At 36.1% G+C, this 14,628-nt stretch overlaps 1 protein-coding gene across 1 annotated transcript in view; it reads right to left on the bottom strand.

Moving 5' to 3' along the window:
- Positions 1–14,628, bottom strand: part of LOC124369348 — a 170,568-nt gene that overhangs the window by 124,578 nt on the left and 31,362 nt on the right. The window contains 2 exon segments of the mRNA XM_046827325.1: positions 5,685–5,808; positions 10,399–10,682. Coding sequence (XP_046683281.1) covers positions 5,685–5,808; positions 10,399–10,682 — 408 coding nt within the window.

Below are 14,628 nucleotides of genomic sequence, written 5' to 3'. Positions count from 1 at the left end.
TATCAGGGTTGGTCCCTGTCATGGAGTGTTTGGGATTCTCGAGACAGCGGCAGAGGACACTGCATCGCTAACTAAGACGACCTGGAGCAGAAACAGCGTTGGTCCCTGTCATGGAGTGTTTGAGATTTTCGAGACAGCGGCAGAGGACACTGCATCGCTAACTAAGACGACCTGCAGTAGTATCAGCGTTGGTCCCTGTCATGGAGAGTTTGGGATTCTCGATACAGCTGCAGAGGACACGGCATCGCTAACCAAGACGACCTGGAGCAGAAACAGCGTTGGTCCCTGCCTTGGAGTGTTTGGGATTCTTGAGACAGCGGCAGAGGACATAAATGGACTAGATATTGAAATCTGCGAGGAGAAGCTCGGTGTTCACTCTCAGAGGTTAACATCTGCAGCTCACATCTGGCCGGCATAAAGTCATAACCTGATGGCACCGTGAAGCACCGACCGACCGTTCATCTTACGCTTCATAAGCTATCGGGATCGTCGGAAAATCGTTGGCGAGAAGAATCTTCGGCTGAAATTGAAATAGTTTGATATTTTCAAAAGTTATATTCTTTCACTGGGCGTTTAGTTCTGTACAAGTATTTAAAACTCTGTAATTATGTGACAGTGTTTTAATAGTTTTTATGTCAAAATATAAAATAATAACTGTTTGTGATTTGAAAATCTTTTACGTATTCGTTTTTTTCTGAATTTGTTTCTGCTACTTATAACTTTATGTTTATCGCAATATATTGTTGCTATAACAAGTAAGAAATATTTAATAAATCCCTAAATGGGAACTTTAAAAACCTGGTTCAGAAAATACCGTAGGATCTGATGGAAAGTTATTAGAGTTGCTAAAACCCATGATACAGTAGCCGTGGGTATCTCTAAAACTGTTTCCAAAACCGCATGGGAAATTATTAATGAGTTTACTTGAGAAGTCCATTTAAATAAAAATCCTAAACCGATCTCACTCTAAATTGAGATCAAAATTATTGAAGAACAAGTGGCATATTAATTTAACAAATGCTTTGCTTCAGTGGCTTCATTGAATTTGAACTTCAAAAGGCTCAAATCTAATGATGAAAAGACTGCAACTATGGATTTTGCCCCAATGGGTGCGGTCGCATATGTCTTTCACAGACAAGAGATAACAAGGGAATGTCAGTGTTACTACTCAATTGCTATTTCAGGCACATATTGAGACCTCTCGGACAATCAATCAACTTGTCATTTGAAACAGCATCTTTCCCATCCCTCTTGAAGAAGCAAATTCCGATTTTAAAGGCGATCCTTCCATTAAAAGCAATTATCGTCCAATCTCAATTCTTCCGGGTTTTAGTAAAATGTTTAGAAAGGTTTTCTATGAAAAACTTGTAACCTTTCCAGAAAATAACAAAAATTTGGATCTCGAACTTTTCGGATTCAAGAGAAACAAATCTAGAATTGATGTGATGAAAATATTTTCTATGTACTGGAAGGGCGAGAACATTTTCTGAGCATATTTCTAGACCTTTCCAAAACTTTTGAATGCTTGCATCATGAGACAATGTTGCACCAGTTAGAAGAATGTCGGGTTCGAGGTGTCTCAAATTTATGGCTCAATTTTAATCTTAAAGATCGAGACATTTAAGATTAACATAAGATAAACATTATCTTAAAAAAATTAAAATAGCCCATGGTGTCTACAGGGTTCTATCCTTAAACCTCGTCTATTTATGATTTATGTACGTAAACTGTATTTAATTATTCAGCATGAAAAACTAATTCAGAGCAAGTCAACAATAGATCTTAAAATATCATAGTTCATGGAGTTGAATTCCTGCATTCAGTAATACGCTGATACGAATTTTAAGACTAACCAGTCAAAATCTGTCATCAATATCTGACTTCGACCGTTTGAAGATGTATTGTAGCCTACTGTCTTTATGGATGAAGTTCTTTTAGAGGAAACAAACTTCACAAAGTTTCTCAGAGTGTGCCTTGATAGAGGACTGACCTGGGATGAGCATATTGTTTGTGTTCCCGAAGAAGCTGCGAGAAGAAGATCTCCACAAATCTGCTTCAGTGGTATTTCCTTTAATCCTTTTGCGATTTTATTGGCTTTGTCCAGAGCCCGTCGGAAGACAGAACAGGTCCTCGTGCCATGAAATCGTTTCATATTTTCAGGAAATACATTCAGAGACAACACAGGGCATCCGCCTTACAGTTACTCCGCGTGTGACCCGTCTCCCTACACTAAACCAGAGACCTTGACCTATTCTATCGAGCACTCTGCAGTCCAACTGGAGGTGGCCGAAACCGAAGCACCGAAAGCACCTTAACCTCTTCGACCGTTGTGAAACTGTGCCAGAGTCATCAGGTTTTTTTTACTCTTCCCCGTATCTGCTTTAGCAGGTCCGCATAAGTCCTTAAGATGACTGCCTCTTAGGGGATTTATGTCCTGCTGGTGTGGTGTGATATGCGATATATGAGCAAACTGTCTCACTTCAATTTTCTCCACTTTAAGATGATAAGAGACAGACAGGAGTAACCAGGAACGGGAGTACCCTCGGACACAAAATGTCCTACCTCAGTTCACTGGAGCAGTATCAGGGTTGGTCCCTGTCATGGAGTGTTTGAGATTTTCGAGACAGCGGCAGAGGACACTGCATCGCTAACTAAGACGACCTGCAGTAGTATCAGCGTTGGTCCCTGTCATGGAGAGTTTGGGATTCTCGATACAGCTGCAGAGGACACGGCATCGCTAACTAAGACGACCTGCAGTAGTATCAGCGTTGGTCCCTGTCATGGAGAGTTTGGGATTCTCGATACAGCTGCAGAGGACACGGCATCGCTAACCAAGACGACCTGGAGCAGAAACAGCGTTGGTCCCTGCCTTGGAGTGTTTGGGATTCTTGAGACAGCGGCAGAGGACATAAATGGACTAGATATTGAAATCTGCGAGGAGAAGCTCGGTGTTCACTCTCAGAGGTTAACATCTGCAGCTCACATCTGGCCGGCATAAAGTCATAACCTGATGGCACCGTGAAGCACCGACCGTTCATCTTACGCTTCATAAGCTATCGGGATCGTCGGAAAATCGTTGGCGAGAAGAATCTTCGGCTGAAATTGAAATAGTTTGATATTTTCAAAAGTTATATTCTTTCACTGGGCGTTTAGTTCTGTACAAGTATTTAAAACTCTGTAATTATGTGACAGTGTTTTAATAGTTTTTATGTCAAAATATAAAATAATAACTGTTTGTGATTTGAAAATCTTTTACGTATTCGTTTTTTTCTGAATTTGTTTCTGCTACTTATAACTTTATGTTTATCGCAATATATTGTTGCTATAACAAGTAAGAAATATTTAATAAATCCCTAAATGGGAACTTTAAAAACCTGGTTCAGAAAATACCGTAGGATCTGATGGAAAGTTATTAGAGTTGCTAAAACCCATGATACAGTAGCCGTGGGTATCTCTAAAACTGTTTCCAAAACCGCATGGGAAATTATTAATGAGTTTACTTGAGAAGTCCATTTAAATAAAAATCCTAAACCGATCTCACTCTAAATTGAGATCAAAATTATTGAAGAACAAGTGGCATATTAATTTAACAAATGCTTTGCTTCAGTGGCTTCATTGAATTTGAACTTCAAAAGGCTCAAATCTAATGATGAAAAGACTGCAACTATGGATTTTGCCCCAATGGGTGCGGTCGCATATGTCTTTCACAGACAAGAGATAACAAGGGAATGTCAGTGTTACTACTCAATTGCTATTTCAGGCACATATTGAGACCTCTCGGACAATCAATCAACTTGTCATTTGAAACAGCATCTTTCCCATCCCTCTTGAAGAAGCAAATTCCGATTTTAAAGGCGATCCTTCCATTAAAAGCAATTATCGTCCAATCTCAATTCTTCCGGGTTTTAGTAAAATGTTTAGAAAGGTTTTCTATGAAAAACTTGTAACCTTTCCAGAAAATAACAAAAATTTGGATCTCGAACTTTTCGGATTCAAGAGAAACAAATCTAGAATTGATGTGATGAAAATATTTTCTATGTACTGGAAGGGCGAGAACATTTTCTGAGCATATTTCTAGACCTTTCCAAAACTTTTGAATGCTTGCATCATGAGACAATGTTGCACCAGTTAGAAGAATGTCGGGTTCGAGGTGTCTCAAATTTATGGCTCAATTTTAATCTTAAAGATCGAGACATTTAAGATTAACATAAGATAAACATTATCTTAAAAAAATTAAAATAGCCCATGGTGTCTACAGGGTTCTATCCTTAAACCTCGTCTATTTATGATTTATGTACGTAAACTGTATTTAATTATTCAGCATGAAAAACTAATTCAGAGCAAGTCAACAATAGATCTTAAAATATCATAGTTCATGGAGTTGAATTCCTGCATTCAGTAATACGCTGATACGAATTTTAAGACTAACCAGTCAAAATCTGTCATCAATATCTGACTTCGACCGTTTGAAGATGTATTGTAGCCTACTGTCTTTATGGATGAAGTTCTTTTAGAGGAAACAAACTTCACAAAGTTTCTCAGAGTGTGCCTTGATAGAGGACTGACCTGGGATGAGCATATTGTTTGTGTTCCCGAAGAAGCTGCGAGAAGAAGATCTCCACAAATCTGCTTCAGTGGTATTTCCTTTAATCCTTTTGCGATTTTATTGGCTTTGTCCAGAGCCCGTCGGAAGACAGAACAGGTCCTCGTGCCATGAAATCGTTTCATATTTTCAGGAAATACATTCAGAGACAACACAGGGCATCCGCCTTACAGTTACTCCGCGTGTGACCCGTCTCCCTACACTAAACCAGAGACCTTGACCTATTCTATCGAGCACTCTGCAGTCCAACTGGAGGTGGCCGAAACCGAAGCACCGAAAGCACCTTAACCTCTTCGACCGTTGTGAAACTGTGCCAGAGTCATCAGGTTTTTTTTACTCTTCCCCGTATCTGCTTTAGCAGGTCCGCATAAGTCCTTAAGATGACTGCCTCTTAGGGGATTTATGTCTTGCTGGTGTGGTGTGATATGCGATATATGAGCAAACTGTCTCACTTCAATTTTCTCCACTTTAAGATGATAAGAGACAGACAGGAGTAACCAGGAACGGGAGTACCCTCGGACACAAAATGTCCTACCTCAGTTCACTGAGGTCTGGTCTCCGTTTTACCCATCCTGGAATGCCAAGCCAGAGGGTGCCCCGTAGCAATGCAGAATCCTACCTCTGCGTTCATGTCAATCTTCCTGATCAAGAACCGAGGTGGCTGCCACTACTTAAGCTACCCATCGATAGAACGAATTCACACAGTTTACTCCCAGGAGAGTTCCGAGGTTTCCCCCTGGACATTGGGCACTCCCAAGGCCATGCTCCGTGGTGTAAATCAAACTTAATATAACATCTGTTAGGAAGGAAATAGGGAAAATTAGTAAGGAAGGGAGTGAAGAATTAAAGAGGGATTGATATATAAACAGGGAAGAGACCACTGGAAAGCGTGATGTTCAAAAAAGAATGCGAGGTTTAGCCAAGGGTACCAGGTAAAGTACAAAAGTGAAGGCTCTCATCTGGAATGGAAACAAAGCAGGATCCCGTGGAGGGAACATGACACATATAAGTAGAAGTTATGACATACTCAGCCCGAGTAACCCCGTAGTCGCTGTCCAACTGACTCATAATAAAATATTACCCTCTGGGAGAAATTAGTGTATGCAGTGTAGCTAGTAACCACCCACAATAACTCGGGTATAGACTGTGTATCTAGAACCTCCTGCAACAATCGCCTGAGCGTAGGATATGTACCTAGTAACCACCTGAAACAATCACCCGGGCGTTGGTTGTGTACCTAGTACCCACCTGCAACAGTCACCCGGGCGTTGGTTGTGTACCTAGTAACCACCTGCAACAATCACCCGGGCGTATGTTGTGTAACTAGTAACCACCTGCAACAATCACCCGGGCGTAGGATGTGTACCTAGTAACCACCTGCAACAATCGCCTGAGTGTAGGATGTGTACCTAGTAACCACCTGCAACAATCGCCTGGGCGTAGGTTGTGTACCTAATAACAATCTGACACGATCACCGGGCGTAGGATGTGTACCTAGTAACCACCTGCAACAATCGCCTGAGTGTAGGATGTGTACCTAGTAACCACCTGCAACAATCACCTGGGCGTAGGTTGTGTACCTAATAACAATCTGCCACGATCACCCGGGCGTAGGATGTGTACCTAGTAACCACCTGCAACAATCGCCTGAGCGTAGGATGTGTACCTAATAACAATCTGCCACGATCACCCGGGCGTAGGATGTGTACCTAGTAACCACCTGCAACAATCACCCGGGCGTATGTTGTGTAACTAGTAACCACCTGCAACAATCACCCGGGCGTAGGATGTGTACCTAGTAACCACCTGCAACAATCGCCTGAGTGTAGGATGTGTACCTAGTAACCACCTGCAACAATCGCCTGGGCGTAGGATGTGTACCTAATAACAACCTGCAACAATCACCCGGGTGTATGTTGTGTAACTAGTAACCACCTGCAACAATCGCCTGAGCGTAGGATGTGTATCTAGTAACTACCTGCAACAATCGCCTGGGCGTAGTTTGTGTATCTAATAACAATCTGCCACGATCATCCAGGTGTATGCCGAGCACTAATTGTCAAAATCGGGCGTATGAGGTATTTTTACTTATTAAGCAATTGCCACAATTACGCGAATGTATACTTTGTAGCTAGTAACTAACTATCATACCCAAGTTCAAGTTTAAATAATCTATTTAAATTACCATAAGTTATTGCAATAATAATATCACCAGCAAAGTAAACAAAAATACGCGTGGCTGGAAATTAATAAATAAACTTATACTACGATACAGAAAAAAATAATTCTTGTCAGTGTTCTTCCTTCGATACCACATTATAAGAATAATATAAAATGATATATAAATATGTACATCGATCAAAGAGTAAAAACATGTATATTTCAATCATAAAATAAAGAAAAATTATATTTCAGCCAAAAATTTTTTTCTACGTTATTTTCACCAACTTAATAACATTTTTTAGTAAAATTGTATGACATCTGCAGTATACGAATTAAACTACAAAATAAAAACTATCACCTTGCAATAGAACAAAAGCAAACATTTCTGTTTTTCTTAACATATTCTTAACATACATTGACCTATCTTAAAAGTTTTAAAACTAAAAATAAGTATGAAATTAAATTTTAATGTTCATTGCAATATTTATATGTTGTTAATATTTACTGTATATTTGTGTGCAACTTAAAAACCTTATCTCTTGCTTATTTCTTTTGTTACAGAGTAAAAAGCAGCACCATGACGTCCACTAACTTTTTAATAAAATATGTTTAAATGTATGAAAATATTTAGTTGTAAAAAATTGAAGGGACTTTTATAAATATTTCTAATTATCATAATATTTAAACAATAGGGCTGAAGGTTTGTATTTTCCCTCGCGATCTGCTGTGCACAGAGCAAGTTTTCCTGCAATAGCGATAAGATTCGTAGAAGTATCAATAGTATCTCCCCAACGATTGAGGCCATTACTCGTTGTATATTCCATCGTTGACATGTAATGTAGTAGTAACTCCAGTGGAGTTAAGTATTTTCCCATGTAATACAGATTACAATTTATCCGTCTGATAGTCTTTATTTAGTAAACAATACGAGTCCCCTAGCACAAGTCAGAGGCGATGTATAGAAGTGTTTTACAGTTTCAGTTTGAAAAACTCAACTGTTTATGGCTTATACGAAAAATCATCAATCTTTGAAATTTACCAAAAACTTATTAACTTTAACAATATAACACATATAAGAGTCAAATGCATATTACGTTTATAGTTCACACTGTCATAGTAGATTCATGAGATATCATTAGATAAAGCAAATATACAAGAATTTAATTACAAAGCGAGCAGATTATTAATATGCAATACAAATACATTTTAACAAAAAACTTATCCTTGAGGAATCATTACGGTTATGACTCGTAATGACCCTAACAGTCTGCTCTCTGTTAAAAAAAATGTCTGAAACAACTCAAAGATACCCCTCTCACTCCTTACATCTCCAGTTTGTAGAGTCAAATGTCTGAATCCGCAAGACAAAGATACACCTCAACGGTGACTCATGTAAATGTTAGTAACTATTTCTTTATTATGTCTTTAATTTCCAGTCCGTGAACCTGTATTTATAAATACGTATTAATTAGGCGATATTATGTAACGTATAGTGACAAATGTCATTAACTGAGCCTTTATACAGATTTCAAATATTTTTGACATTGTATTTCATAACATAATTGGTCTATAATGATTGAGTACTTTTGGATTCCCGACCTGCAAATTGAAATTTCTACTGAAGTTTTAAGTAACTCAGGATATGCGTCAGTCCTAATATACAAGTTAGTAACGGTAAATTTGATTTAATACTAATTATAGTAATCTGAACAAGTCTAGTTGACAGAGTAATGTTTAAAACCAATTGATAAGATCTGTAATTTTTAACTCAATTATTATGAGTCTGAGTTAACTCCGCACACGGACAGCAGGCCAAACATGTCTTCGCCATACGCTCAGAAGCCCAGCTTACTTTAAAGTCTAGGAAATAATCATTCAACGCATCACCTATCTTCTCCTCTTTGCCAAATTCCTAATTACCACAAAATTATTTGTATTTTTACGCTTACTCTTAATGATCGATTAAAAAATGCTTGTAACTAATACGCCCATAATTTGGTCTAAATTGGCGGTAAAAGTTAAAAAAGTATTTTATAGCAAAAAATGAACATTCAACATCCAACTGTTTCCACTTAAATAATAATTATTTTAAAGCTTCTTTAGCCAGTGCATTTTAAATATATTGATAACTCTAATCCTATATTGCATATTTATTACATTTACTACTTAAGTAATTATTCCCTAATGCCCGTTTCAGGCTAGCTAAAACCTGCACAGGTCCAGCAAGCAATAATCTATTACTTACAGAGGTATTTGTAGTTAAATCCCAACAAGTTTTAGAAAATAATAAAAAAGGAATATTAATATATGAAGAATATACAATCGCTTGTATTTAGTGTGTGTGTATCTTGTAATCACCTGTCTCCATCACGCTTAGGTAATATATTCGCCTAGTTCAAGATAAAATATCGTTCTATTTCTTCCAGCATCATACATTGAAGCACAATGTAGTCTGATATATTTAAGTATTTTATATATATATATATTATTTTCAATAATTATATTATATCACACTAATATATACAGAGTGAGTTTTATGTCTCAGCACACCTGGATATAATTTAAACGGCACGAGATATCTATGTGAAACCTTGAACCTACCTATTACAACGTGTTTTTTTTAAGTTGTTGAAAATTTTTCCCTCTAAAGGGGGGTAAAGGGTGGCAACTAAAAATTTTCAAATACAAACCCCTATCATGTGACCGCTCATTTTAAAGGGAATAAAAAAATAAATTCAATAATCCAAACTAGAGGTCTCTACGTTTATTTTAACTGATTTTATGACAAATTTACAATAATAAAATCAGTAACTGTCTCGTCCTGTTTATCGTAACATGAGTCAACACTAACGCAAATTCTAAAAACAGTTACCAGTTTTAATGTAGCAGGTGTTCAAACTGTTCACCTTCGGCTGTTTGACAGTGTGCTAGACGTGTGTAAAAACTTCAGACATGATAGGGGTTTGTATTTGAAAATTTTTAGTTGCCCCCCTTTACTCCCCTTTAGAAAAGGGGGGGGAAAATTTTCAACAACTTGAAAAATTAAAAAAATATGTTATAATAGGTAGGGTCAAGGTTTCACATAGATATCTCGTGCCGTTTAAATTATATCCAGGTGTGCCGGGACATAAAACTCACTCTGTATATATTAGTGTGATATAATATAATTATTGAAAATAAGAACTCAAGACTTCTTGCAATTTGTTTGCGTGAATAATTTTAACTAATTAATGAATAACTTATCATATAAATCTTAATAAGTCTAAATAATATAATGTCGAATTTTACAACAAATTTATGTGTATTTTGAACTTTAAACATGCTTTCGTTTTCCGTTTTAACACGATTGTGAATTTATGTAAATTATTATGGAGGCTAACGAATAATTCAATGTATAAGAATGATAGTGAACGTTACAAATGAAGAATAAATGTGTATTTTTTATATTGTTTGGTTTAAATTAGGCAACTATACTACAATAGCAAACTTAAACCATATGTGTTAACTTCCTTAAGATAAGATAATACCATAACTATGATATAAGTAAAAAGTATGTAGTTATGTGAAATAATGTTTCGAATTGGTGTGACCCGATAAGTCAGAGCGGATATATTATCGTAAGAAGCACTTACTCTGCGTTGGTTTCCGGAGTAGGAAGATCTCCTATAGTGGTAAGAGTGAGGGTCGACCAGTACAGAGAGCCCAGATACTTGCGGGTAAGAGTGGCATAGTCTCCAGGGCGGTACGGGTAGACCCAGTCGCCCTGGAAACCCTCGGCCTCGGACAGCAGGTAGTAGAAACAGCCGAACCAGTGCGCCAGGATTAACAGGATGTGGATCAGGTTCATGACACGCCATAGGTTCGGGTACACTGTGCGTGATTCTACCATGTAGTAGTAGTCGTATGCTCTATAAACCTGTATAGATAAACATGCGCATGTTTACATTAGTACATATGAGTTCAATACAATTTATAGCTCTTGACAATGTTAACATAGTATATTGTGTAAAATGGACTTGTTTTTTTAAACTAAGCAACATTAACTGTTATTATAGATAGAGCTTTCTCTATACTACAACGCCAAGAAATATCTGCTTTACTACAATGGTACTGAATGATTATGACTCGAACTCAACAACTATGAAGTGGTGAGCACCAGAGCATTACTGTACCGTAAATTAGTTAATTAAATTTTCATACAATGTAAATTTCGCAACCTAATCAGCCAGTATAATATAATATTATTTTACATCCAATGTTCCGGAACTAAATTATTGGCGGAGTAACTACTAATTGGCACGCGTATGAATAATAGCTAGTATGCACGCGTATGAATTTTTTCTTCTAACCCTTTGTAGCAGCCCAATACGTACCGATTAGACCTCGCGCGCTTTGTCCGTAAGTAAAATTTATCTTTTCGTATTATTAAATTAGCCCTTTGATGCCAAACGTATAAATGAATGTAAACGTAAAGTAAAGATGTGATTAGTAAAGTAACTTACCCTTGAAGATCTTTTATTTGCTTGATGGAGATAGATAAAAAGGTTGTGGCGTCGTCCTTATGGCGACGAGCACGTTGTTATAAATAGTAATTTGTATCATTAAATGGCTAATACCGTCGCGATTTTGTTTTTAGGCGAGTTTACGTAGCTGATGTATCTCACGTGTTGTTTTGAATAGATGGCTACACTTTCCCCAACTCTACTCCTCTCTTCTAGAAATAACCATTCTTAGACTACAGCTTCAATGTCTCGTGCCAAGACGCCGACATCCGGTCGTGAGTCTACCTATTGCGAAGGGAAGTGAAATATTATTGTTTTGTAAAAGTAAAACGTCGTACGCATAATTCAATAGAACATTGGATATTTTAGACCCACCTAGAAGATATATTTTTAGTTATTATATTCTAATTGGCAACAAAACGTGGCATTACATAACTTTTCCTTTAACCATCTAAAAGTTGCTTTTAAGTTTTCGTAATTAAACTGAACTTATAAGTAAACTTTGTATTTCTAGTATTTATTACTACGACCTCAGAAGTCACCACCCCCATGTGTTATCGTCATAACGGTACAATTATTATTGCGCTAATCTGCTATTGATGTGCCTACTCTGCCATCAACTGGGTGAAACTGAGTGATGAAAACGCCACAATGCCTGCCATTAAATATAGAATATTTGTCTAAAGATGAGTTTGGTATTTGAACTGATATCTAGAGGTATTAAATTAAATAGTGACAGTACAGTAAATGAACTCAGAAAGTCCTTAGAAGACAGTGTTTGAGAAGAACAATTATTTTACCTACTCCTAGTAGCCTATTAAAAAATAGACCACATCAGGAAGTAAAACTTCTCAGTGAAAAAGTGATATTATTAGACTGGGTGCAGTAATTGAACAGTGCTAGTTCACACTTTTAGAAATCACCAAATTCCAAGAAAAGTGTAAACATTTAATAAACCGTTTATTTATTAGGACAACCAGCTAGAAACCAAGTTCTGTACATAGTGAAACTTTCATGTAGGCTTTTAGTGAGGGAACTATGTTATCTAGTTAAAACTTGCTACCTACAGTGTTAGCTTAAAGTGTTAGAAGCCAACAAATGAAAATTAAAAACATGATGAATTTCTAGTGAAACTAGCCAATCAAGAAATTCACATTGCTACCAATGGGAAAAGGTCCCCACTTTGCCTATAATGCTATTTATAATGTCAAACAATTATATAGTCTTTATAATGCAAACAATGATTTAACCTATGTCTGGTTTAAATAAGTGTTATTAACAATTTGTTGCCTGAGAATGTTTTTTACAAAATTTTACGACAAATGGCTTAGTAGTACCTGAGCTAATAAACTTTTTGAAAACTTTGTTAAAACTAAAATGTGAAACTAGCCTATCAGAAAATGAAATTTTAGCATTGTTACCATGTTATGCAAAAGGTCCACTTTTAGCCAAAAATAATACAGTGTAAGTCTGTCATGCCAAATGTCAACTCTCTACACAGGGAATTAATTAGTGCTTTTATCCCTGTAGGCCTAATTGAAAGACTGAGACTAGATTTAGTTTTATAGGCCACAAAGGTTTGATGAGCCACTGTATGAATACATCTATGACATCAAAGAGCTCAGTCAAGTTTTATTGTGTAACATAAGTGAACAGGACTTGTTGGTAACTTGTAAAAAAAAGAGGTGTATTAAGCCTACAGATAGAAATAAGTTAATTTTTTGAAAAACAATCCCATTTGTTTTTACAGATTTGGAAAAAAATTGTGTATAGCTAGTAACAATATAACCTTTAATGATAACTTAAGGGACAATTTAAGTAAGACATATGTTAACAACATGTATCCACCACATGTTGAACTTAGAAAAAGTAGGCCTACTGTCAAAACCCAAAGTTGTGTTTCAATTGTAATAGGCCTGGTCACTTAGCAAAAAATTGTTTTAGGAATCCAAAAAAACTAGTTGATAGGGGAGTGGTATTACACACAACACCTAAAAATATCCCTCCCGGTTTCATACGTTTAAGAATAATAATTTTATAAATAGTAAGTACAGTAAGAAAAGAAAAACACTATTTTATGAGAGTCTATGGTAAGGTAATTAAAAATTGGAGTAAATTAAACTATAGAAAACCTAATTTAAGACTAAATGTTAGACAGTGTAACAATATGCCTTTTAATTGAAGCTATAGTGGGTAAAAATGTAAAAAAAAAACTGCTTATTAGATACTGGTGCTACAAGAGATATAATTAGTAAAGAATTTTATGATAGCCTAATGTTGAATAAAAATGTTTCTAAATTAATGAAGTTCAGAGATGATGAATGTTTGCTGCAAATAACACTGAAATAAAATGTTTTGGTTACTGTTATGCTAAGATAAAAAATTTCTAAATTTTGTTGGAAAGTAAAATTTATGTATTGGATAATTTAAAATGGGACATTGTATTGGGAAACCCATTTATAACTAATAGCAAATTACTTTTAGATCTTGATGGAGATTCATGTTATTTCAAATTCAATTGTAATGAGAAAATAATAGTGTCAGACAATGCTGCATATTTTTACATCACTGCATTTTAAGAAGTTTCTTATTTAAGAATTTTTATTGAACACCGTAGACTAGCGCCTTACAGGGCTAATGGAAACCAATCAGAAAGGCATATTAGAAACATATCTACATTATTACGTAGTTTCTATCACAACTGTCATAGTAATTGGGATAATGACACCTAGGCTATATACAATTAAGTTTAAACACCGCCCATAATGAAAGCACAGGTTTTGCTGCCTTTGATTTAATGTTTAATCATTCCTGTAATAATGCTTTATCTAATTTATGGAAGCTAAATGAATCTAATTGGTGAGAATTTGTCCAAGGAAACTGTTGTAAACAATTTAAAGAGAGCTGTGGTGAAGTGTAAAAAGGAGTATAGGCACATAACAGTAATAGACAAAGTACTCAGAGCAAAATGTAAAACATCCCTTTAAGTTGCATTCCTTAGTATGGATTAGAACCCACTATTAAGCAAAAAGGTAGAAAAAGTTTTGTGCAAAATTAGCACCAAAATATGTAGGAATTTTATAGAATTCTATATTTTTTAAGCCCTGTAACTTGTATTGTACAACACACTGAAAATGTTTTGAATGTAAAAAAAGTTCATATTGTAGATCTGAAACCAAATTAAGACCTGTTCTGTAGATAAAAAAAACTTTGTAGCATCCCTAGCTTAAGGAACCACTTGCTGCCAAATTAAAAAGATAAGATAAATCCAGGAAGTTAACTGTTTGGTGAATTCTTAACGAATGTGTCAAGGGAAATAAAATATAAGAAAAAAGAATTTGTAAATAGACTTAGTATAAA

Source organism: Homalodisca vitripennis, chromosome X, assembly GCF_021130785.1.
Source record: "Homalodisca vitripennis isolate AUS2020 chromosome X, UT_GWSS_2.1, whole genome shotgun sequence".
In the NCBI taxonomy this organism is placed as follows: Eukaryota; Metazoa; Arthropoda; class Insecta; order Hemiptera; family Cicadellidae; genus Homalodisca; species Homalodisca vitripennis.
This window is presented reverse-complemented; position numbering and strand designations above follow the sequence as displayed.